This window comes from Pleurodeles waltl, chromosome 6 (genome assembly GCF_031143425.1).
Source record: "Pleurodeles waltl isolate 20211129_DDA chromosome 6, aPleWal1.hap1.20221129, whole genome shotgun sequence".
Taxonomy (NCBI): Eukaryota; Metazoa; Chordata; class Amphibia; order Caudata; family Salamandridae; genus Pleurodeles; species Pleurodeles waltl.
The window spans coordinates 1,666,426,561-1,666,453,686 of record NC_090445.1 but is presented as its reverse complement, the minus strand read 5'-3'; the positions used below and the strand labels follow the sequence as shown (position 1 = coordinate 1,666,453,686).

Genomic DNA, 27,126 nt, shown 5'->3' with positions numbered 1-27,126 from the left:
AAGTGCGGAAGAGGCCTTTCATGAACTGTTTAGTAATCCTGGATGAGCCGAGTGAGGGCATATCAGCAGAGCATCTATAGGAGGCTACAGCTGCCCAATGAATCTTAACCGATGCATGGCATAGACCAGCCTTTGAGAAAATGAGAGGTTCGAGAGAATTTGTTCCGGCTTAATCTGTAAAGGATGGAACTTGTTCTGAGAGCACCAAACACAAAATCTCTTCCATTTGAGCTTGTACGTCTTATTTTGTACTGTCCGCTCGTGCCCTAGATAAAATCTGTCTGCATTCCTGATCAATGTTCATAGCTTGGAACTCTCGGAACTCAGGAGCCAAGCGTGCAATTGAAGAGATGTTGGATCGGGATGAAGAATCTGACCCTGATTCTTCGTGAGAAGGTCGTGGTTGCAGGGAAGGCGCACGGGATTGGCCACGGACCGGAGTTGAAGCTCCGTGTACCAATACTGCCTGGGCCATCTGGGTGCTATGAGAATGATCCTGCAGCACTCAGACTTAATCTTCCTGAGGAGTCTGGGGATCAACAGGGTGGGGGGGGGCGTAGGCAAAGATCCTGGACCATCTCATCGAAAGAGCATTTCCCCACGACCCCAGAAGTGGGTATCGACTGCCGTGGAATTGGCATTTGGCACTCTGATTGGTGGCAAACATCTCTAGGATCGGTTGTCCCCAGAGTTGGAAGATGTCGTCGAGTACCTTCTGGTTGTTTCCACTCGTGGCAGTTGTCATCCGTCGTGCTGAGAGAATCCGCTAGGATGCTGTTGACACCTGGCAGGTGCTCCACCCTGAGGCGAATATCGTGCAGTGTGAGCCAGCCCCAAAGAGATTGAGCTTCCCTTGAGAGGTAGAGGGATCTTGTTCCTCCCTGCTTGTTGATATAAAACATACTTGTTGTGTTGTCCGTCAGGACCAACACTGATGACCCTGCAGCACCTTTCTGAGCATCCGACCATTTTCCCTAAATGCGCGTGTCTTGTAAATGGCCTCCCAGCCTTCCAAGGAAGCTTCTGTGGTGATGATAAAATCTGTTATTGGCGTTAGAAAAGTAAGTCCTTGGGAGAGATGGTTGGTCTGAGACCACCATCGCAAAGCCTGCCGAATTCTTGGTGTAACACTTATAAAGTCGTCGAAGGATCCTTGTGACTGGGTTTCATTGGAGCTGTAACTCCTCTTGTAAAGGTCTCATTCTCAATCTTGCTAGACGAACTAGGATGATGGCTGAGGAAATCATGCCTAGAAGCGACTTGAACAGTCGTGCTGAAACAAACTTTTTTCTGGAAATACTGACAGCCAAGTTGGTTAGCTTCTGCTGCATGCCGGGGTGAGGTATGCCTTGTTTTGATGGTGTCTAGTTCTGCACCCAAGAAGACTCTCATGTGTGAGGGAAGGATGACTGACTTCTGTAGATTTACTGTTAGCCCCAAACTGCGAAATAATTTCAGGCAAGCGTTTGTAGCCCTGGATGCTAGTACTGAAGAAGGAGCTTTTATGAGCCAGCCGTCCAGGTATGGAAACACCTTAAAACCCCTGTTGCGGAGAAAAACTGCGACTGGGGAAAAGACATTTCGTGAAAATTCGTGGAGCTGACTTCAGACCGAATGGGAGAACTTTGAATTGATAATGGGCACCGGCCACAGTAAAGCGGAGATACTTGCGATGTTTTTGATGTATTGGTATGTGGAAATAAGCATCCTGGAGATCCACTGTTATCATAAAATCTCCAGGATTGAGAAGGTGTAGGATATCCAACAGCGTGATCATCCGAAAGGATTGTTTCCGAAGGAGCTTGTTGAGCTTCCTGAGATCTAGTATCGGTCTCCATTCCCCTGACGACTTCTTGATCAAAAAGAACCAGGAATAGAACCCAAGACCTTTTTGCTGAACTGGAACCTCTTCTATCGCTCCCTTGGCAAGCATCAGGAACACTTCCTGCTGAAGCAGACGAAGATGGAACGGTTTGGATGTTCCAGGTGGATGGTGCAGTGGTTTTTGTATGAATTCTAAGGTATGACCTTGTGTTACTATATTCAGCACCCACTTGTCTGATGATATGTTTTTCCAATCCTGGATGTAATTGGAGATGTTCTCTCCCACTTGTTGAGTCTGTAAATATTGGGGAAAAATAGCCGGTGCCTGGTGATGATCATTGTTTTCTGGGTTGATCCCGGTTTTGGGAACCCTGTCGTCTCTTTCCTCCCTGTCTTGCGTATGAGGCAGTGGATGGTTGTCTATACTGCTGCTGATAGGATGGTCTATATTGGGGCTGCTGATAGTGCCTGTGAAAGGAACCTCGAAATTAGGTAAATCCCCTTCCTCTTGCACCCCAAAAGGGCTGTTTCCGGTACTGCAAGGTACCTAGGGACTTAGCAGTATCAGTGCCAGTGTCAGCCTTGATGGCCTGCGATGCGTCATCTACATGCTTGCCGAAGAGAGATTCTCCGTCGTAAGGCATGTCAAGAATTCTGGACTGCACTTCCGGTCTGAAAGATGTGGCCTTGAGACAACCCTGTCGGCGTAATACCGCAGCTCCAGCCAGCTGACGAAATCCGGTGGAGGCTATATCTAGAGCGCAGTCAATTATCTCTTCAGACGTAAGCTCACCTTCTTGGAGGGTCTTCCGTGCCTCTGCATGTTTGCTTTCCGGGATGAGGTCCATAAAAGCCTGCATATCAGACCACATTTGTCGATCATAACGACCCAAGATCGCTAAGGAATTTGCTGCCCAAACAGGAATTGCTGACATGGACGAGAACCTTTTGCCCACGTTATCTAATCTCCTTCCTTCTCTATCTGGAGGAGTAGAGATAGGCGCCGACGGGTTCTTAGAACGCCTTTGAGCCGCTTGAGAAATAACAGAGTCCGGCTTTGGGTGACCAGTTAGACATGCCGGAGAGTCCTAAGTTGCCTTGTATTTCTTGTCAAGCTTTTGTGGCACTGGTGGAACTGTTGCCGGGATGCGCATGATCTTGATACCCTTGCTCCATATAAAGTCAATAATAGGAATGGCCCTTACGGATTTCCTTGCATGATCTTTAAAATCATGGAGGAAGCATTCAGACTGCGAGACAGATGTTGGCACGTGGAAGCGTGCGGTCGCCCTATCCATTAAATTGTGAAAAACACCTATATCCTCCGGTGGAGAATCTGAAGGGCGAGAAGGGGGTGGAGAGGGAGTGGGGGCTAAGTAGTCATCCCATTCCTCAGTAGGATGCTGTGGCCTATCTCCCCTTCTTCCTCCTCTTCCCCTGATGTCGAAACTTCATCTCCAAGGGGAGCAGCTAACACGGAATGAGGAGTCATTCTAGGAGTAGGTGGAGGTACGCTCCTTGGTGTAACAGGAGAAGTTGGCAGTGGTGGTTGATCTTCTGCTGTAACTGGGAACCTCCTCCTATAATCCTGCAACATTGACTGTAAGTCCTGGATCAAGGAGGCAGGCATCTGGACAGAGTCTCTTGGTTGAGGCGGTTGATAATAGCGCTCCTGATGAGAGTAATAAGTTTGATATTGATCATACGCGTCATCCTCATCGTCTTCCTGGTATTTGACATGCAACTGGGATGGGCTGTGTGCATCTCCAAATGGACCCTCATACGATTCCTCCCAGTCCAGCAAATGACTAGGTAATAAGGTTGACACCTTACTTGGTAAAGTGTCTGTAGTATAGATCGCCGATCTGGGCAAAGATATGATCTTAACCACGGCTCGAAGATCAGGCGACCCAGAAGAGGTAGGAATGGCCTCTATCTGGCTCACAGGCACCATTGGCATCGTCGATGGTGTCAACGACGATGGTCCCGTCGACAGCAATGTAATAACAGATCCTTCCATCAACAACGGTCTCGTCAACGATTGTGTAGACGCCAGTGGTCTCGTCGACGGTGTCCTTGTCGACGGTGATACAGCCGACGAAGCTCTCGTTGGTGGTGTTGCAGTCGACTGGGCTTTCGTAGACGATGTCATCAACGAAGATGTTCTTGTCGACGAAGGCGTCGACATTGTCAGCGACGCACTTTTTTCTAGAATCCTCGTCGATGGAGGTTTAATAGAAGAAATAGGAGCCTTTACCACCGACATCAAGGTAGTCGTCGCCGACGATGGTCTCGTCGACGAGGTGGTGGAGACGGTAGATGTGAATACCGTCGTCTTCGTCACAGTCGTCGACGGTGGTGTCGTCGACTTAATTTTGATGGATACCTAGAAGGCTCAGAGGAAGGAGAACAGTGGGGCAACTCCTCCTTTTGACGAGGAGAGGATGGCTCAGAAGAAATTGAGCCCTGTAAGCCATTTGCACCTTCTCTATCTTGTAATTTCTGCAGCTTTCTGGATCTTTCCACCTGGCCCAGGTCCTCAGATTTGGACCTTTTGTGTGGCCTTTCTGACCCACTCTAATCACCTGAAGTACAGGATTTTGCTTGTAACCATGTCAGATGTCTACCCTCACGGTCTCTGAGGGTCTTTGTGGAGAAAGTATGGCATATCTTGCAGTCCTTCACCTGGTGTTGTGGGTAGAGGCAGTGTAAGCAGTCTTTATGTGGATCATCCACATGGAGCCTTTTCTTGCCACAGGGCTTGCAAGGGCAGAAAAGTTCTTTTCTAGAAGAATCTGACATCCTTAGAGTTTTCTTGAGAGAAAAATACTTCTGAAGAAGCAGAAAAATGAGCAGAGCTCAGGGAGACTCCCATTACACGACGTGCGGTAGAAAATCTGAGGGAAAGAGCTTCTCTGGAGAGTGTTCTAGAAGGTGCTGGTGCCTGATTGGCCAGCAGCCAGGTTTGGGTCCTTTCACAAAAGGACTTAGATAGGCTATATGAGTGACTTGTTTTACCATTATAGAGAAAAAAAAGTTTATTTGTTAAATACTGCTTTTTATGTACCGTGGGACTCCCACTTCGACGACGGGGATGATTCAAGCATGTGAATTTATGAAAGATACCAATACTGGATAAATATAGGTTATAAAAGAAGTTATATATGAGATAGCTACCTGACCTGGCCGTCCTACTGCTGTTCTTTTGCTTGCTTTATTGATTTTGCTTAGATACACTATAATGCTTCTTTTAAAAACTTAACGTAGCTATATTAAATGCAGATTTACAACATTTATGGAATTTACACAGCATCCCTGCATTTTTCCTGTAAATCGCAGATGAATTCCAAAAAAGGAATAACATTTACTCATGTCAATTTCTCCCAAAGTAGAAAATCTGCATGAGTAGGTCATACAGAATTTTCCATTTATACAAGTAACTTTCTTTTTTGAAATGGCAACAGGGTATCCTATGAAGAAACCCTTTCCCCTACTCCCCCCGACCCATTCTACACTCTGGAAAGATACTTTCTACAATCTCTCTCTAGTGACCATATCCTTGTTTCCAGGATGTTGCGAGTGGTATGTGAATACCTAGAAATGTACATGTTCATTTGCACTCATTGTGCCTCAAACCATAAACCTAGAACTGTGGAAAAATCTAGCACTGGAAGATTTTCCAACACTCTATGAACTCTACGACTGTAAAATGTAATACATTCTGATAGAACTAGTGATTGATAAGTTCGACTATTATAAGCAGTCAAGTATCACGTATGTGTGCAACAAATGGTGAAGCTCAAACAAAAGGAAAGACTCCGATGGAAGAAAAACGACAACCGACTTTATTCATGCGCTATTAATTATGCCATCACCCTGCTGACAGAACAACATGCTACCAGTGCCACAGAAGTCACTACAGCAGTTATCTCATTAGACATGAACACGAAAATGTAGAATACATGACGTCCATTGCATGATTTGCAACGGTTTCAAAGGCTTCACAAAGTTCTTGCTCAAGCACAGCAGATACAGATGAGAAACTGCTGATTCTATAGATTTAGCTTCAAAATGGCCCAGGGACATAAATAATAACCACCAAGATCACCACACATATGTTCTGATTATATAAAACAAAACGTTCTAAAACAGCTTAAGCTATTATTAAACACATTCTCTGCCCAGCCTTGTTACGTCTTTTTTCTCATTCAATTACGAGTATTCAGCTGCTGATCTCTCCCTAGCACCGCTAAATACCGCCTTCCTGTCCAACATAATCATGTCACATGGCTGGGTAAATCTATACAATATAGATTTAGCAGAGACCTTTATCAGCAGTGTTCAACTAGCAGTGAAGAGGTAGACATTTCTTTGCTTTTACGTAACGTGCTTGCAATTGTATTGCGCATTCCAGTGCTAATCAGTAAAAAACATAACCTCCATTTTTTTTTTTTTTTAAGGACTGCAAGGCCAAATTATATACGTTTTTGCACCCCTAGGGCCACAACGGTGTACAAAAAATATACTTTGTAAGGTAAAAATCACTTCCGAAATTCAGGATACTGCACCATCAGATTTTATCATTGGAAATCTGTTCCTCTGGCCAGTTTGTGGGCATTTCTGGATAGGTTAATCATTGAAGTTGGTTGAGCATTCAGACGGCTGAATATTTCTATGTATTCTCAAACATTTTGCAGGTAGGTTTCACCAAATAAACATTTAGAAATGTGTCTGTCAACGCAAGGAGTAAATATGCTTAAGGGAGCTTTCTGGGTTGACCACCACGTATCTGGAATCTAAAGAAGATATTACTCATTCATCCTTTGGTACTTCACTGAATTTAACACGGGTTGCTTTGTCTAAACAAGTTCTAGGTCTAGCTCAGGCAGATCTAATGATGCCCCTTAGTTCCGCAATCTGTCATTCATTCTGAAAGTGGCTTATACAAATGCTGAAAGTTGTTGGTTGAAGTATTATGATGATCACAAGCTTGCATTTCCTCAAGAAAGAGCCCCTTAAAGGAGAGGCGAAAAGAAAACAATATGCACCAGTCTTCAAAAGAAAAAAAGAAAAAGAAAAAATAGGCAACATTTCTCTAAGGAAGTTATTCGGAGTGTGTCTAGTCCAGAAGGCGGCAAATTTTATATTGGTATATCTCAACACATTTTGTAAACAATTCTTTAATATTTTTTTCATTACGGTAGAGGCAAATAGGGAAGCTATTAGGTAGATTTCCAACTCCGACAGGTATTACAGATCTTCCTTTCTACATCTTCATCTTTTTTCCTCTCATTCGGGAGGCTAAACAAAAAAAAATGCATATTCTCACTAGAATATCCTTGCCCTTAAGAACCCTGTCCCCTTCACTTACTCTGAGAGCTCACAGAAGTTGATACTGTCCTGGAAAATTTTGTGAATTCTTATCTGCTCTTGATGAAGGTGGCAAAGAAATTGAAGAGGCAGTCCTCTGTTATTCCTGCAAAATTCTGGTGCCAGAAAAGAACAAACACAACCTACTTCTGATGCAGGCATCCTCTCTATGGTTCCCTTGGCCAAGAGAGTTGACACTTCCTGATGTAGCAAGGAGAGATGGTCCTCTGCCGTCCGACTGTACGTGGGTGGATGGGTAGTCCCAAAGGAAGGGAGTAGCCCGTTTGGATGATTTAGAGGACCCAGCAGTCTGATGTCACTGACCACCAGTGGGTCGGCTGATGGGGTATCTTACCTCCGACTTGATGCCAATGATTGTGGGAGAGCAAACTAAAGAGGCTTGGAGGCAGCAACTGCTGGGGGGAGAGGGGAGACGTCCTGGAGTCTGGAGGTGAAGAGCTGATTTGACTGCTGCCTGCCTGTCCCACATTGTCAATGGGACCCGAAAAGGCTGGGAAGGTTGTTGTCTGTGGCGGATGGGAGGGAATGGGTCTGGCTGGAGACCCCTTCCATGGATGCAGAAGGTGGATTGAGGTCAGTGAAGGGCAATACACAAGCCCAAGGACCTGGATGTAACTGTGCTGTTCTTAAAGTGCTCCAGCGCTAAATCTGCCTTTGCTCCAAAAAGCGAGAGACATCGAAGGGCATGTCCATGATGGAAGCCTGGATATCCCCTGAAGAGCCAGTAGTTCTCAGCCAGGCGTGGCATTGCAAGGCCACTATCAATGAAATCCCTCTGCCCAGCGAGTTGGTCGTGTCAAGTCAACACATTATGTTGAACTTATTTGCATATCGTCCGTCAACAATAGCTTATGTAATTATGACTCAAGCGTACTCTGAGACCAAAGGCAGCACATGTGCAACTGATTACCATATCGTATGGGAATAAAGGCCCAATAGGCACGTGGTGTTCAACGACCACAGTGCTAGGCTAGAGGAAGAGAACACTCTGTTGCCAAAGTTATCCAGCCTCTTGGATTCCCTATCCAGTGGAGTTGTAGGGACCACCAAGCTCTCCGGGGTGGGTGCTGGGTAAGGAAACTGGGGAGCCCCAGGAGCAGGGCTGCAGACAATCGTCCTGTGCGCAGGAGCCACTCTGCAGGGCTTGAAAAAGGCGCCTATTAGGACATCTGTAAGGGCTTCATTTAAAGGGAGTATGGGTTCAAAGGTGAGAGACCTGGCTGAAGCATTTCTATCAAGATGTTGGTCTTGACTGGCACTGAGGGCTGCGTAAGGTCCAGGACTTCAAAAGACCTTCCCCCTCACCATGGCAAAGAAAGCCTCTTCTTTCATAGCCACAGAAGGAGGAGAGACTAAGCCAGTGTATGCATAGATGTACAGACCTGTTGCTCATACTAGTTGTCTTTGGGCTCTTCTAACGGGTTCTGGTATCCATAGGGATCCTTGGATGCTCCCCAACCATACTCTTCATAAGGCATGATGAAAAAAAGAAGGCCCTGGCTACAACTTGGAAGTTCTAGTTCGAGTCAGAGCCAGAATCAAGGCTGATCCAGTTCTGTATCGGTGTCTGACATGATGATGGGTTCAGCAGCGCAGTGAGGCATCGGCAGTGCTGGGAACGGCGACACCGGAACTGGCTCCAGGGAAGGTTGCCGCCTCGCAACTGGAGCCGGTCTGGATCCAGGGAGCAAGACCGGCACCAAGAGCAGACCTACCAGCGGAAATCCCTATGGGATATCTGCCAAATTCATAGATAGAGTAGATCAGAGGTTGGAACCTTACACTGCTCTTCGTAAGTCTTACGTGTGGTATAAATGGTTGGCCATACATTTATTTCATTTGGCAACTTTTAATGTTTTTATTGTGTTTAAGGATTGTTCACCTGAGCCAAGAATGAAATCTGTTAAATTGCAGGAGTCCGTGATAGAGAGCCTTATTGTGGTGGAACAGGCAAGAGTTCCTAGAGTAGCAGTGGTGGAGGATGTGGCTAGATTGAAAGATCAACACTTTCCAGATTACATTCCTCCCACTCCTAAAAAAGAATTGCCCACTAAGAAATGTAGAGTATGTGCCCGAAGAGGTATCCGGAGGGAGAGCCGGATGTACTGCCCCGATTGCCCTTCAAAGCCTGGGCTGTCTGTGACCGGCTGTTTCAGGAGTTACCACATCCCAAATATATTTTGGAAATACTGTGAGCTTAAACTGCCTATTTTATATTTTCATATGTTCAGTTTCACGGTTGGCATTACTGTCATGTATTTAGTTAGAGCTTTTGTGTTTGTAGTTTTGTGCTTATTTTATAATTAGTTAGTGGTTTCTTTGTGGTTTATAAACAAAGAAAGTGATGGCGGTGTGCGTGGGGTGGCGCTTGGCGGAAGGTGTGGGTGGGGCTTAGTTGGCGGTGTGCATGTCTGTGGAGTGGCGCTTGGCTGGCGGTGCTAGCCAAACGTCAGTCCACACACTCCCATCAGCTAGTGTGATGGCTGTATCAGGCACGTGGGCGTATGTAAGTAATGGGCTCTAGAGTGGCGCTGTCTGTCGATGCAAGTGTTGTATTGTGATGGGCCCATGGCTGGCGGCGTGAATGGTCTTGTGCACGTCATGTATGAAAGGTGTGTGAATGGACTGTAAAACGGTTGGTGCCTTGACGCTGCTTTACAGCTCACGAGTTGTGAGTCATTGGTTCAGTTTTTTGGCCTTTCAGTTATTAACAATGCATTTCACTTTTGTGAAATCTCTTGTTAATAAAATTTGATCTACTGAACCATCACTCACTCGCGTGCCAAATCCAACCACTATGTGTGGTGAAAATGACAAAACCTGCTCCACTGTAATCAGGCGTCACAGCACACTTGTGACACGCTAGGTGTCTCAGGTGGAACCCCGATGATGAAGCATGCCACCAACTTGGTTGGTGGGTGAGGGGTCTTTTTCACATAACCTAAGTGCGTTTCTTTTCACAATGTCAGTGTTTGGCACATCACAGACATACGTGGACACATCAAAATGATATTTTACAAAACTACCTGTGTTTGGGGGGGCACCTATGTTTTTGGTCCTGGGTGCGGCCTTCATCTAGGGAAACCTACCAAAGCCAGACATTTTTGTAAACTAGACACCCAAAGAAGTTCAGGGAGGTGTGGCATGCATGGATCCCCCAACATTTTCTTACCCAGACTCCTCTCAAACGTCAAAATTTGCTTAAAAAAAGCATATTTTCCTGACTTTTCTTTGTAGGATCACTGCCCTGGCACAAAATTCCTACTCCCCAGCGTTCCCCTCAGTCTCCCAAGTAAAATGGCACCTCACTTGTATGGGTCCCCAAAGCAAAGTCAGCCTAAAGATGTATAAAAGACAAATATGTGCTTATCAACTCGTTGTGCTATCCCCTCAAACAAAGGAAATTTGTGGCTCTTCTCAGATTCCAGAACTTTCTGTCACCGAAATGAGAGGGAAAAGTGTTCTGGTTTTTTAGCCAAATTTTGAGGTCTGCAAAGAATTGAGGGTAACAGAACCTGGTTAGAGCACCACAAGTCACCCGATCTTGAATTCCCTTAGGTGTCTAGTTTTAAAAAATGCACAGGTTTGGTAGGTTTCCCTAGGTGCCTGAGCTAGAGGCCAAAATCCACAGGTAGGCACTTTGAAAAAAAAAAACACATCTGTTTTCTTTGGGAAAATGTGATGTGTCCACGTTGTTGTTTTGGCGGCTTTCCTGTTGCGGGCACTAGGCCTCTCCACACAAGTGCGGTACCATTTTTAGCGGGAGACTTGGGGGAACATAGAATAGCAAAACAAGTGTTATTGCCCCTTGTCAGTCTTTACATTTTGTCCTTCCAAACATGAGACAGTGTGTAAAAAAGACGTCTATTTGAGAAATGCCCTTTAATTCACATGCTAGCATGGGCACCCTGGAATTCAGAGATGTGCAAATAACCACTTCTTCTCAACACCTTATCTTGTGCCCATTTTGGAAATACAAAAGTTTTCTTGATACCTATTTTTCACTCTTTATATTTCAGCAAATTAATTGCTATATACCCGGTATAGAACGAAAACCCACTGCAAGGTGCAGCTCATTTAGTGGCTCTGGGCACCTAGGGTTCTTGATGAACTTACAAGCCCTATATATCCACGCAAACAGAAGAGACCGGCAGACACAACCGTATATTGCTTTCAAAAATCTGACAACGCAGGAAAAAGTTACAGAGTAAAACGTGGAGAAAAATGGCTGTTTTTTTTTCACCTTAATTTTAATTTTAATTTTTATTTTCAGTTGTTATTTTCGGTAGGAAACCCTTGTATGATCTACACAAATTACCCATTGCTGAATTCAGAATGTTGTCTACTTTTCAGAAATGTTCAGGTGTCTGGGATCCAGCATTGGTTTCACACGCATTTCTGTCACTGACTGGAAGGAGGCTGAAAGCACACACAAAAAAAAAAACGTAAAAATGGGGTATGTCCCAGTAAAATGCCAAAATTGTGTTGAAAAATTGGGTTTTCTGATTCAAGTCTGCCTGTTCTGAAAAGCTGGGAAGCTGGTGATCTTAGCACCGCAAACTCTTTCTTGATGGCTTTTTCAGGGGAAAAAACACAAGCCTTCTTCTGCAGCCCTTTTTTTTTTTTTAACATGCTTATTTGGTGAAACCTACTTACATTTTCACTGTATTTTGGCTAATTTCTTGGTCTCCTTCAAGGGAACCCACAAACTCTGGGTACCTCTAGAATGCCTAGGATGTTGGAAAAACAGGATGCAAATTTGGTGTGGATATCTTATGTGGGCAAAAAGTTAGGAGGGTCTAAGTGCGAACTGCCCCAATATGAGGTATAACGCACCCAGAATGCTCTCTGATTAGATGTAAATGTTTGCAGAAGCTTGTAAGCAAAATACAAATAAGCTTTCAAAATAGTGTTCAGAAAAAAATGAAAGTAGGAAAAAAAACGTTCCCCTACCTTGAAATTTATTTTTTTTAATTATTTTTTTTTAAGCGTAATTTAGTAAAATGTGTCTATGCCATAAGAAGCACATCCCTCACAGGCATGACCGGGGGGAAAGAGGAGCTCCAACTCAGGGAGAAGTGTCTAGGACACCAGCTGTGTTTAACTCATCGTACCAATTCTATTCATCACCCAGGTCATATTCGTTGTCCAAATCCATGCCAAATAGGGAATGTTGAGTATGCATTTTCCCTTGTGGAGGCTCAGGTAAAGGATTAAGAACCTCGACTGCAGTCGAGCGCAGCCTCAGTAGAGTCTGAGTGTACAATATGTACCTCATCTTCTGGCGCTGATGGGGCCGGCATTCACAGAGAAGTTCCCGGGAACCGGCGTTGAAGTTCCCGGGAACCGGCGTTGAAGTTCCCGGGAACCGGCGTTGAAGTTCCCGGGAACCGGCGTTGAAGTTCCCGGGAACCGGCGTTGAAGTTCCCGTAGACTTTGGCATCGGTGGTGGAGTCCGAACTGTAGCTGGAGGCAACCCTGTGGTGGGCTCGGTGGGTTTAACTAGCACTGTGGGCAAACCCGCCAGCAGTATTCCCAATAGAGGGTCTCTCAAATCCTTAGGGCCCAAAGGCACCCCAAAAACTCAGTAAGGATTTGAAGAGTCAGAGCATGACCCCGCAGAACTCTCCGATGTGTTTTGGCATGGGGATGGCATCAGAAATTCTGGTTGTGCCGGAACAAATTGAGGGATAGGCTCAGGCTTCGACTAACAGAGAGAAAGAATATTATCTCAGGAGAGAGATTGACAGGAAGGGGCTGATCTCTGCTTTGATTTCTTGTGTTTTTTCTTTGACTTGCGCAATTACTTTAATCAAAATGAAAACAGTCCTCTGGAATGGATTCAGCGACTTTTGGATCTAGAACTTACAATTTGCAGTGGTCCCGTCGCAGATTCTTCTGGTGCTTGGCGATGTAGCATTTCGCCTCCCGGTATCAGACGGCCTTCGTGCACATCCACGCCCAATCACAGCAGATATTAGAGATGTGACTCGACCACAGGCAATGAGAGTGAGGGTGTCTCACAGACTTTTGTTAGCAGCAGTTTTTTGAAGGCTTAAAACCTGTCGTTTTGGAGGGAGACATTTCCATTGCACACTGTTTAACAATTTTAGGAGGAGTCTTATACAGACGAGAGACGTTTCTGAATCTGTGTCTAGCAGGTCAGAAAGAAAGGAAGTAATGGACATCAGCACTCAGTATTGACACCTATATACATGCCACTCATTATTTCTGGAGCATAATGGAGTCAGTGCAGAGCTACACTGCAAAACTTACCAGTGAGCAGAGGTACTGTTGACAAGTTTCCGAATCTAGTCTGACGCCTGGTGAATATTGAAAAGTTGAGAAATTTGAAGCTAAAAGTCTCCATCAGAAATGAAGTACAGGACTGAGTTGGCTACATAATCTTCATGTAGTACAGAGAGCATTAAAATAAGTTGCCTGGAGGAATAGTTACACTCCTTACAAGATGGTCTTCATAGTATCCTTGTATGTCCCCAATCTTGAGTGTCCTGGAAAGGTGGTGGGAGAAAAATAATTTGAGCTGGACCACTGTTGAAATGTCTTGCAGAGTGTTGAAGAGGTTGGAGACAAGCTATCTAATTTGAAGGATTAGGAGTCTGCCACCAGCTAAAATAGTTTTTAAGGCTGTTGATCAGTGGTACCCTATAATAGGTAAGCTGGGTTAAGAAATGATTCCCAATAAACAAATGTTGGGGGCCATTTTACAGAACACAACTACCAGTTCTTGGGGTAGAAGGCACATCAACAGTAATCTTGCTTCCACTCCTTGGTTCAAAGAAGAGCAGGAAGGGGCTGATCTATCGCATTAAAAAGAACTGTATGGCCGATTGTGTTCGGCAGATCCCTCTGGATACTAATGTGCTTTCGGAGTAGTACCTTAAAGGCTCTCCCTACTCTGAAGGAGCTACCCCTCGAAGAAAGCAATCACACTGAAATCCCAAGTCCCAATCTGAGGAATGTAAAGTCAAGACGGTTGCAAGCATTATACCAGTTGCCAGCTTCCTCAGAGAAACCTGATGCTGTGATTTCAACAATCTCAACAGTATCAACTACTGCTATGGTTTACTATGAACCAGTGAGTGAGTTAACATTACTTGAAATGATGCCTTTGCCTGGAATAATACTTGATGTGAATGATTCTGATTGAGTTAGAGGAAGTAACTACACACTCCACAGCTGTTCAAAGTCATCGGTAAATTTTTTTGGCATTAGTTCCATGATAACTATCTCATACCTCCATGATCCTATTTCTGGGTTGCTGCTAGGGGTTTCTAAGCAAAGTCTATCATAATGCTGACTACAATGTAGCAGTTAATAAATTAACATTACATTCCTAATAAAACTATGTAGTTTCCTGTGGTTCAAGAACTGCAGCCACAATCTTCTCACAGAGCATATCAGGATTATTGTGCGTGAACATCACCGCACATCCTTTGATAGGCGATGTAGCTTGGGAAAGGGTCCCTTACCAGATCATGTGACCAACTGAACTGTTACAGCTCCCTTATGTTTTAAAACATATTCTTGATGGAATAATAGTCTCTGGTTACTTTTCAGATCAATAGGACAAAGACTCCGGGGTGTGGAATTCTCATAGCCTGACGCCCAGGACATACTGTTAGGGGGCAAGGACAATACGTTTTCATGTTTATTTTGTCCTTGGGACAAGTAGGCCCAACCCCCTGCAACTAAAACCTTTTGGTTGCCAGTTGAGATTATTTGTGTCCATATATTAATACTGTTTGAACGTGTATTTATGGTTAATGAATGCAAAGTTATTATTATTAGGATAAGAGCTCTAAATAAATGTTGTAGGGTCACATTGCACTACTGACATTCGTTCCCCAAAAAAAAAAAAATGTAAATTCACACATTTGAAACCTTTAAAAATATGAGCCTATGTATAATGCTTCCAGGATGCTTTCTGATTAGATGCAAATATTTGCAGAAGCTTGTACGCACAGTTGATGATTCTTTGCTTTCAAAATAAAGTGCTCCGAAAAACATGCAAGTTGGAAAAAAGCGTTTTGCTAAATTACTGCGAGTTAGGTACTATTTCTTTTACGAATCATTTAGTAAAATGTGTTGATGCATTCTAGTATTTCCCAAAAATAGTCATAATGGAAAAAATCAGTGTAACCATTTTCAAAGAGATTATGGGAAACATGAAAATAAACAAGCAATGATAAAGCCAGCTGATCTGAAACTGGTTGTCAGTCTTTTGGTTTTGTCAATGCTTGTCTTGTTTTAACATGGCTCTTGTAACACTTTATAGTTGTGGAAGCTGCCAGGGCCTCACCATTGTAACAAACATAGGCAAAAAGCAAAATAACGTTTTTTTGGTCTCAAAAAGCATACACTGCCACAGTAGTTCCTGATATTGAACAAAACAACTGTGTGCCAATATGCTCCATGTGGAAGAGCAGAATGCTATCACTCACACTAAAGCCAGATGATACAGAAATAGACTTGAAATAAGAAAAAGTCTTGGTTAATGCCAGACCAAATTAGGGGCCCAATACTTTAAAAAAGTCACAAAAGTGCACTCATGATATATGTCTTTGAATGAGTGACTTTCAAAGATGCACATGAATTTACAGAGGAAAGCACATTCCTAGAGAATATTTGTGAACTGTATTTTAGCACAAGCAAATATACATGCGAAAATCTACTGAGAGTTTACAAGTTCACTTTACCGCCGACCCTGGAAGAACTTCTACTTCTGCCCTAGTCATGAGTAAATCTCCAACCTTTCTCAGTATGGGAAATGATTAGAGAAGGTGAAAATCATCAAAACATGTAAGTTAGTAGGTTTGCACAGACTCTGAGGCATTCCAGCCCTGGAACTATTGCTTACTGGTTCCTCCAGCACCAGTATGTAGATATGCTGAAGGCAAAATAAAGAAATTGCTATAGTAGGACTTAAAATTGCTAGTACTCAAGCCCTACCATAGTATTAGCCCTTGCATAATCAGAGAACCTATTATCAGAGCTCTTACATTAGGAGATTTCTGCCATAATTTGTCGCTGCACTACATGGCACCAAAGGGACAGCTAGATTTATTTTTATTTTTTTACAGGGCAAGTAGATTTAAGAAGGAACCTGTCCCATGAATAGATATTTTATGATATTCCACACACCTGAAGCCTGTTAAAGACTTACAAGTGTATACTACATTTGACAACGAAGACCCTTACTAAAATGTTGACAAAGAAATTTATCATTTTCCCCACTTTGGACACCACTAAATACACAGAACCAGGACTCATCTAAAAATATATATTTACCCAAAGTGGCAGCACTGCAGGATTACGGCAATAAATAGCCATCCAAATTTGGAAAAGAATCTCTAACTTATAATGGAATGCAAAGATATTCAGAAAAAGAAGTTGCTTCAAGAATTCGACAAACTGCCAGGGAAATTACACAAACATAATTTAAAATATATTGATAATGGCATGCAAACACACTATTCTATATGCACTATAACAGGGTTCTGCAAAGTCGGTCCTGGAGAGCCAGGTCCATGCCAGATTTTTAGCATATCCACCTTTAGAAAAAAGGATGTTTTCAAAAATCTACATGTTTCTAAATGTGGATATGCTAAAACTCTGGCATGGACCCGGTTCTCCAGGACCAACTTTGCAGAACCCTGCACTGTAACATCCTCAGCCCTTGACTTTCTAAAAGGAAGATTCCAATCTTCTACAAGATGGACGGGCTCAGTTGTGAACTGTTACACAGCAAAACTGAGCATTACGAAAAGTAAAAGTAACTTGTCAGCTCATTAACTAATCTCACTGCCTATTACGACCTTCCACTTTCACAAGCACCGGAAAGTTAAGTCATTGGATTGGCATAAAAAGGTGTCCAACACTTTCTTCCATCACATGCAGGAGTTACTATTTGAATTCTACTGTTACACTCTAAACAATCCTGCGTTCAATAAGTACAGATAAGTATCTGCTAATCCTCTAGATCACTCCTCTGCGATTCTATCCCTTTGCAAGGAGCTTGTATAACTGTAAAGCAAGAATTAAGCTGTAAATTGCTATCTGCGCCTTTTTCATGCATTCCACACAACCACATACTTTTGATTAAGAATCCCTATTTAACAGTTACATACTGAACATTTGCAGAATGGCCCAAGGCCAACTGTATTTTTTGACGTTATCAGAAATCAAACTGCTGTGGAGTAATCTTCTATCCTCCTCCGACAAACTGTTTGAAAATATGCCTTGGTCCACAGTAAATATGGATAATATGTACCTAGACAAGTTGAACAAATTTGTGATATTAATGCAGAAAGGGCCCTCTGAACCTCAGCGTTCTGAATCGGAGATTCAAAAACCTTTGCAAACCCACTGTCCTACTCACTTGGCATATTTTGTGCACACCACCTTCAATTCGCCTTAACAACTGGTATACTGCATTTCTTCAATTATTTTTGGGGAATAACTCCTTTTTTCCACTTACTGTTCTCCAGTCTGGCAGATTTCCAATAACCCTTGTGATCATCAGCTGTGACATTCTCATCTTCCTTCTGGTTAGAAAATAGAACCAGTCTAACCTCCAATATGAATTTTAAATGGGAATATCCTACTGAAAAGCGGCTTTGAGAAACCCTGGCGTCCTACCCTGGGTGTGAATGGATGTTTCAAGGAAGCATTGGACTGACCTCCTTTTGCAGCCACTGCCAAACCAAAGTCGACAGGTCATCATTGTGAGCAGCTATGGTAGTCCAAGTGCCTCACCTTCTGTGGCAAAGACCCCTGGATATCATGGAGATTACATGAAACCAACATGGACTGGAAAGAAATTAATCAAATTCAAATCATTTCTCCAGTGTAAAAGGCAAAAGGCTGTTCCTGCTTCTCTTAAACGAAATAACGAAGTGTGCGCCAAAGGACAGTTTGTATTTTTTTTTTAGTTTACCTATTTTTATTTTATTTTGCACCCAGCTGTCTTAGCTATAGACAAGAGGCTTTGCCTGGTTTGCCTTTGACTCTAACAATATCCATGTAATGTGTGTTTTCTTTTAATGTAATAATTATGTATCAGCTAATATGCAAGCGTTCCAAATTTATTATGTTCTTCATGATATCATAAACGTGGTTAAAATACAGTTATCTCAATTAACGATCTGAGATGACGTGAACACTGACAATTCATGATTAGAACTCATCTATTTTCATCATGTGCCTGTTTGCATATTATATTATTTATTAGTGAAAAGCATGAAGATTTAGACGTGCACAGAAGCGTTAGCATCATGTCTGCCTCCTATCACGGCTGACATTTTTATTATATTTGTTATGGACTCTGCCATAACATTATGGGCACTTACTGTTAAAGGTGACACTTTTTTTGATTTATTTACAGGGGCATGTTATCTATATGTAAATCGACATGGCATTCATTCTATTTGTTTATTTTGTTCAAGCTTTACCTTTTTATGTTGGAAATATGAGAAAATTAAGACTCAGATACTATACCAATCCAATTATCTGACCTTTAACTGGAGGGTCTTCACACTAGAACTAGCACGCTAGAGGTCACATCGGCTTGCAGAGGCTCTGGAAGCGGTTCAAAGTCGTCTTCAGCATTGTACTCCAAGGCAAAAAGTGTGATAGAAAATAGCTAAACAATACTTTTTAGCAAAAAGAAGGTCTGTGGTGCGATTGATCTTAAGAAATGTATAAGTTTGTTATCTATAGTGTCAGCTAAAATATAGCATGTCACTCAGAAGTGGCAAAGGAGTGCCAGGATCCTAGGAACTTGCTAACCATGTTAGGAATGTTGATATTGTTTTCACTGCCCAGTGTCACTCATTGCTGCACTTATTTTCGCATTCTGTGTGGTTACCATTCATATTTTACTCACTAGGTGTAGTCGGCACGCCTTTGTCACTTTAGCAGCTGTGACTGTTAATTCTACATACCATCCTGTAGTAGTGAGCTGCTCGGTACTCCTTAGGTTGCGCCCGATGCGCAGTGTTGTCCAAGCATCTACTCGTTGTAATCCACTGCTCTTTGTGAAATCACTGATAGTTTTTGCGTGGATCTATTTTTTAAATCTAAAGCTTGTAAAAAAAACACCTTTTTGGGAACTTACATTTATGACGTCCCGTTTTACAAACATAGACTTGGTAAAACATTCAAAGTAAAAGAGATTTGAAAAAGGTAGGATTTAAATCAACTACAATGCACGCATTTAGAAATGTTACTTTGTAATAGACAATGTGAATCTAACTAGCATTCCTGCCAACTCTACAGTATGAGAACTAACCATCTTAATGGGCGCGCTGCTGAGGTCGGAGTCAGACACGGGGGTATCGTCGCTCTCCATGACGTAAATCCCCTTCCTAGAGAGGGCCTGGATGACGGGCTGGTGGCCCTGCAGGGCGGCCGCCTGATCGCCCTTCAGAATCAGGCCACACACGCGACAGTACAGCTCGCTGGACAGCAGCACTTTAATCACCGGGGGTTTGATGTGCTCCTGCTCGTACTGGTCTGTGTAAAATGGGTCCTTCAGCTCCTCCGGGATGTTTTCTGAAAGAAATAAGCAAGCGGACGTTACGTTTATGCTCCTGTGAGTACAACACCAGCAGATTATTACCCAGCTCATAACCCCCGCACTTGGCCCACTCCAAATAATGTTATTTCCAAAATACATTTATGAATAAATTCACAATAGCCAAGTGTGTTTGCATTCTATATGGGAATAGTGGGCCGCAGTTTTATTACGTTCATAGATTCTTGCAACACAACCTTTGACCTCACCACTCCCTTTGTTCAGTCATAAATCAAAATGCCAAGGCCATAAATCATTACATGTCATAAATCATTTTGAGTGCCACACATTGTTTTCGTTATGATTGCAAATCGTAATTTGGAGACAGGTCATAAATCACAGTTGATAGGTCATACATAAATCTTTACTCCCGGATCATAACTTTGCATGACATCACCTCTGCTATAAATCAATCAAGTCCTGGTCATTTGCTTGTCATAATTCTGGCATCTATTGTAGTTGAGGCCATCCTCCATGCCGCCTTTTGGGGTCATCCATTTTTGTTGGTTTTTACTCTGATCGTGAGGGGGTAGCCTCTTAGTGCTGTTAGGCTCAACTCGCTACCTTGTCTGTCAATTTTGTGCCCTGCCAACCGGCGGGTATGGGCTGTGAGTGCTGTGCTACGCTTACTCCCCCATTGGCCTATTTACCCTGCCATAAGGCATCCCCAGGTAAGTAGCCTTTTTCTGGCACACCGCCCACCGGTGTGCCTCCTTTACCAACCAACGTGCCCCATTTACCGCCATCCACTTGCCCTCTCAGCACTGCGACAATGCTGCTGTTCCGGTGTGGGTGGGTTTCGCGATCCTGCACGCTGTCCCTCGTGGCCCACAAAGTGATTTCTGCCTGGGCAGCAGAATCGTTTTAGACTGCCCTCCAAGCTGAGGGCGGGACGGTGTCCTCCCATTGGAGGGTTTGTAGGTTTTCCTTGCCCTTATTGTGCCCCCATTGGCCCGATGACCTTGGGGGGCTCGTTCCTCTCCCTTGAGGGGGATGCCGGATGATGCTGTCCTTTGTTGGTTTGCTGCTGAGGCGGCTTGACCCGTGATTTAATTTCCGGGTCCCCGGCGGTGGTTAATGCACCGGCCCCTAATGCCCCCTGCTGGGGCGGCCCTTTGCCAAAGCGACAGAAAGAAGCGGTCTTTCAGTCTTCTACTCGAAGCTCAAGTGATTTCAGATAAAAAGGGCTGGCTGACAGCGCATCCGCCCGAACCTACACACGAGAGTGGGCTTTAGCTGCAGCCAGAGGAGTGTTTGTGTCTTGCTATGTGTAAAAGTAGTTAGGTGGTCGCTCAGCCTCCGGGTACTTGCGATGGACAAGGGAGTACTCTGCATCTCAACAGTGTTCGGCATCGTCACAGGGTGAATTATTTCTCTCGTGGACGCAGTTTTTCTACACAGAAAGCAACCGATTTGCCCACTACCTCACGCTTTAAAATGTTTTGATGAGGACAATAATGACAGCCAGCCATTTTGGCTTTGCCGAGCAATGTCAGGTTTTTAAAAACGTTATCTAAAAACAGAAAAGAAATGACACGTGTAACACAAGTACCAAGTTAGTCACGGGTGAGGAGTATCTACTGGCTGCACATATTCTGCATTACAAATTACACTCAAGGCGGCAACAAGGGGGATTAACCCTTTGCTCAAAAATGTTTACACACCGATGAACTTAATCTGACAATTCTATTCTGCATTCAGCCTATTTAAAAAAAACAATTTTACTGTTAATTTATTATGGCAACTGTCAAGCAAAATGCGCCTTTCACTTAGACAACATTAAGAAAGCTGAACACCCACCTCTGAACTACTGTAGAACACAACACGGCAGATGTTGTGGTCATTAATTATAAATAGCCAACTAAGCACGACGAATGTCAAAAGTAGATTTCTTCCGGACAGCCGGGTACCGGCCGTCGTAAAATGATGTTTCAACGTCCCCCCAACCCTCAAAACACCAGTCCCCTGTGTGAGTTTTCACATAACTCCAATAATATCTTGATTGTGGTTCCCTGGTGTAGCTTTGTAGTCTCAACAGCTTCTCCACGTTTCCCTCATCAAAGAAATAATACACAATAAAATTGGAAACCGAGATAAAGTGCTACAAAAGAGTGCAAGAGACTTCTCTCCTCGTGCTTCTGAGTGAGCTCGTGCAGAATAGTCTAGACAAGTCTATAATAAAAACAGAAACAAAATGAGATGAGGGGGAGTGGATCCAGTTCTATAAATCAGACACTTAACATGCACACTGCTCTGCAATTTCAAGTTGCACAGCTGTAATACAGCATTTAGGCCTTATCGATGACTGCTTTGTTTTGTCATTACTTTTATAAAACTGAACTGATGTGGAGCTACTTTATTTTGGTCTATAAAAACATGTTCATATGGTCATCTCTAGCACCGAAGGGAACTACTTTGTGAGTGTGTGTGTGTGTGTGTGTGTGTGTGTGTGTGTGTGTGTATGTGGAGTGTGTGGATGTGTGTGGATGTGTGTGGATGTGTGTGAGAGAGAGAGAGAGAGAGAGAGAGAGAGAGAACGCCTGTCTGGCTGGGAATAGAGAAGAAATGTTTAAGTGAAACAAGCCCAAGTTATAAGTGCTGATGAAGCAAATTCAAAAGTGCATTTAAATGGCAGATAATTTGACGAGCTGAGGCTGTTAAAGTGCAACGCAAGCTTCTCATAACAAGCGACACTACAATTAAACTTTTGTAACTACTATAAGCTGCACTGCAATTAACAGTTCATATTACTATTTTATCACTGAACCCGTCTTTGAACTAGAAATTATGCAGGTAAGAATTCAACCGCAACTTTAAGAACAAGCACTCTGGCAAAATAAAATAGGTCCTTTTCATTTGGTATTAGATCAACAAATGAACAACCAAATTAGGGCATGAATACACGTTCATGTAAGCACTCTATAGGAGGCCAAAAGACGCATTACACAGTCAATGGCGTAGGTTTAGAAAGAAACACTCCGTGGGAATGACTCAAAACCCACTCTATGCAGGTATTTTTTTTTTATTTTTTATGAAAAGAAATCAGTTAACAGGTCATTGACCCCTGCGCTGTCAAACCCGAGCTAAAGATGTAGAGGTCGGACAGGAAAGTAATTCAGATTTTAGGGGCTGTAAGAAGCAGAAGTAAAAGATCTGAGATGAATCTCTGGTATTGCAGCTCCAAGCGTCTCAGACAGAGGGAGCACTTGCTGGCAGGTGTGTGTGTACCATCACTCCAGTCCCTTAAAGTCCCCATTATGCCACAGATTAGAGATGCCCATAGTCCCTCTTGCTGAAGTTCCTATGAGTCAAAATGGCACCCGCCAGACCATAGATCGTTTTTAGCCACAGCCCCTTGCGATCTGGTCTCAGGTCACCCAAAGCCACACAGCTCCCACTTAGGCTGGGATGTTTTTGAAACACTCAGAAGACGAATGAGGGAGGGAGGGGGGGGGGAAGGGGAGGGACAGGGGCGGAGCCAGCCACTGCCTGCACCACCGCAAGGGTGATGTCAAGGGGCACTAGAAGGTGCAAGCTAAAGGGGGCAAGGAGAAGAGTATCAGTACTCCAGTGCTACCCTCCTGCTTTATTAACAATGCATCATCTGCGTAAAGTAACATTTAACTATGTGATAGGAAGCGGCTGCCTCTGGGAATATTCCCTATTTGGACTGTTGTGTGTGACCTTGCTGCCCCACAGTGCCCCGCACAACAAGACTAGAGCAGGAGGATTGAGGTGATCCACATATGGCTGCACCAACAAGAAGAATGCCTCCTTTGAGACCTGCCAGGAGATGAGGGCCAAAACAACAACCACTGACAAGAAAGTCTCAGTAATGGAGGGAACTTAGGAAAAGTTGAAAGTAAAGATGAAGAAACAGGTTGTGGTTGAGCTGCCAAAAACAAGGTCCTAAGAGTTTCAGCCCTGGCCAAGAGGAACATTTTAATCTTTCTTCACAGCTTCTGGAGCTCACAGGCCAGTAAATGATGATTGGACTTTCATTGTGAAAACAGGTTTGACTAGAGAGCGTCAATGACAAGAAAAGCTTTTATAATCAGAGACCCTCAGTTTAGGTGATCCAAAGGTTTGTATTCCAGGACAAGAGTCACAAAACCCAGAACAAGAAGAAAGAGATGTAGAAGATTTAAAATGGCAATGCTGACTCTTAATAAGGCCTCTGATTTTTTTGTGTACCTTGAAGTGTTACGTTAGCAGCACTTTCCACTTAATGGAGTCTAGTTCAGACCAAGAGGAGTGCAAAAGAGCCTATGTCGCCTGATACTTTGAGGTTTGGTTTATATGTAGTGCACTCCGTTACTCCTTATTTGGCTGAGGGTTTCACAGGCAGTACTTTCAGAGTTTTGGATGAGTTTTATTTTCCCATTTCCCTCAACTGCCTTGCTCACATTTCCTCTGTGGACTTCTGAAGTATCGAGCTGCATTTAAAATGATACAAGATTTGCAGAGAATGGGATGGATGACAATGTTTTTCATATTTCTGACCAACTTATTACTTTATGTGACTAACACAGTTTGTGTGTTACCCTCTAGAATAATATGCTTGAAAAAAATGACAATAAAAAAATTATAATAAGCGACCCATCGTGCAGACACCCTAAATACACACTCCGCTTTCTGTACCACAGCTTAAAGATGACAACATCTTATTTTAAGCAACTGGGTTTCAAAACAACCCCAATAACCCACACATATTACAAAATATATAGTACGAGAAAGAGTATATAAAACAATGACCAATGCAGGTAAATTATTCCAGAGTCTCTCTCCAAAAAAATCTGCAAGGCCTTCAAAAGATGGCTGGCATCTGAGTGGAGGTCCTTGGGGCACACAGGATTAGAGGACGAACAAGGGGCTGGGAATGCATGATTTTTAAGAAGGAGATATACCCTTAACCATGATCCCATACATCCCCATAGATAGCTCCGTCTGGAAGGCAAAGCAATATCACCCCCAATGAGCTATAAGTTAACGGCTTACAGAAGTAATTTGAGGACACAAACCTTCGCTACTAGAATATTTCTATACAAATTCAAAACAAGACAATAAAATTATAGTAAAACAAACAATGCAATGGGTCTCTCGTCTGCTCAAGGTAGAGCTATTAGCGCTGTAAATTCCTAACTGGACTTTTCTTGCCACACAAACTGAAAATAAAAGTTGACATAAGCAAGATGATTCAAAGCGCCGTAGCGAGCGCGAAGAGAAAGACAAAAGGAAAAAAGTTCAGTCGCAGTCAAAGTTATCGGCAAAAGTGCAATTATCCATTTAACAGGGTCAACGGCCAAGGCGGTAACAAAACCGCCTTAAGGAGGGAGAAACGTAAAGCAGTTACCAACAAAAACAAAGGATTTTTGAAAGGCAAGCCCAGGAACAAGTGATAGTGATGGGCGGGCAGTGGGCGTGGTTAAAAGCCGAGATACATACCAACATGTCGGAAGAGCAGCGCTCGTGCGCTGCTATGCTCGACCTAAAAGTAATGTGGGAATGAGCCTACCAACCCCATTAACTATTAACCAATAGCAAATGGTTCATTTTCAGGAAACTCTATCTAAAGGTTAGATTGCAGTCAAATATTTTTACTTATTGAAGACAATCTGCTCTCCAACTACGTAACTGACTGCAACATGGCCAGTGCCCTAATGACTCACTAGTAGTCCTAGTTCTTCCGTTATAAACTGGGAATTACAAGTACTAGAATGCAAGAATAAATCTAATTCTGAATAAGCTTCTTAATCATCTGATCAGGAAACTTGACAGCTTCTAATCCAACTTGCAATGCTAAGGCTTACAGCATTTTTCTGTTGCTGAGAATGATCAGTTTGGCTGCTACAAAAAGCCAAAGGTAAACATTGCTTAGATGCTAGGGGTGAATGATCAGTTGGTGGTTAGTGAACTAGTCTCCAAAACAGAGTATTTTTATTAATGTTTTTGAACTGTTGCTTTATAGGATGCAGGTGTAAACATAACCCAAATAGAACTCACTGGAATTGGCCCTGGGTGCCCAAAAATCAGCCTGTCCAAAAAAAACAAAAAAAACATCTAAAGAACGAAAAGCATTGTCAAAGAAAAGCCATTAGGTATCAATTGTGAAACCTATTGACTTAGTCCATGCTTTTCACACATTACGTAGCATGAAATGCATACACATCTATGACAGTCATTTAAAATGGGTTTGTAAAACGTATCAAAATGAATTAAAACGTGGCCACCACAGACGTGCATCCATTTACACCATATAGCGTAGAATCCGATTTGTCAAATAACAAAACCAACGTGTGTACATGGACAGCCATCTTGGAATAGTCAGAAAAGTTTAAGGTGGCCACCCACCAATAGCACAGCAGGCCAAAAAATGACCCCCCACCCAAACAAAACTAAAAAATCACAGGCGTGGGTGTGGTTCAAGAGAATGCCAATTAGGAGGGAGGAAACAGTCTAGCCCATGCACTGAAAACAAGGTAGGTCTGATGCCAGGAGTGGAAGAATACATCATACAATCAAAACAGTGAGAGCAAAGAGATCTTGGATGGGACAAACACAAGAATAGAAACAAAAGTCACTGAATCAGGAGCAGGAAAGAAAGACAGGCAACAACGTTATCTAATCCTGATTAGGATGATGAAACCAAGCCCACTTTAAGCATGGGATACATTTTGGAAACATTATTACTTCTTACCAGCAGCCAGCTAAAGTGATCGGAAGCCAAAACCTAAAAATACTCTCAGAATTGTTAAATAAATGTACACTTAGAGGTTGAAATAGAAACAAAACTGCATCCACCCAACACACCCAGGCCAAACTAATTCTCTAAAACTTTTATGATGACACGGTAGGACTTCATGCCTATCCTGCTTCTTTTCAGAAACAGCACAAAAGCAATAGAGATGGCAAGGTGCTGGCAATTTAATAACACTATTCCAACAAGTACTGGTAACGCCAATAGGACTGGATTTAAAAGAATTCTGTATGGGAATGTGAAGTATTAACACAGAAATAGATGTATATCTGTGTGGAAGCAAAGCACCGCAGATAAATACTGGTGTAAGTTAAGGCCAGGGGATAGCTACACAGTCAAGCCAGACTTAAAAATCCATGAAGGCTAAGTAATGTCGTCCTCCTCCTCTCTGTGCTGCTGCCAGTTGAAAAAAAAAAAAAAATTATCTAGTTATCTAAGACACATTAATACCATTCCAATGTTGTGTGTAGCCCCGAAAACTCAAGCTTAGGGAGCTGTATAAATAAACACAATGATCCCAGCTATGTGGAGGGCAAGCATTTATTTGTGGAAGCAC

The 27,126-nt window shown here is 43.1% G+C and overlaps 1 protein-coding gene across 2 annotated transcripts in view; it reads right to left on the bottom strand.

Annotated features, from left to right (window-relative positions):
• CAMSAP1 (calmodulin regulated spectrin associated protein 1) overlaps positions 1 to 27,126 on the bottom strand; it is a 342,698-nt gene that overhangs the window by 237,578 nt on the left and 77,994 nt on the right. For both annotated transcript variants that reach the window (XM_069241639.1, XM_069241640.1), the window contains exon 3: positions 19,529 to 19,791. In XM_069241639.1, the coding sequence (XP_069097740.1) occupies positions 19,529 to 19,791 (263 nt within the window). The remainder of the gene's footprint in view (positions 1 to 19,528; positions 19,792 to 27,126) is intronic.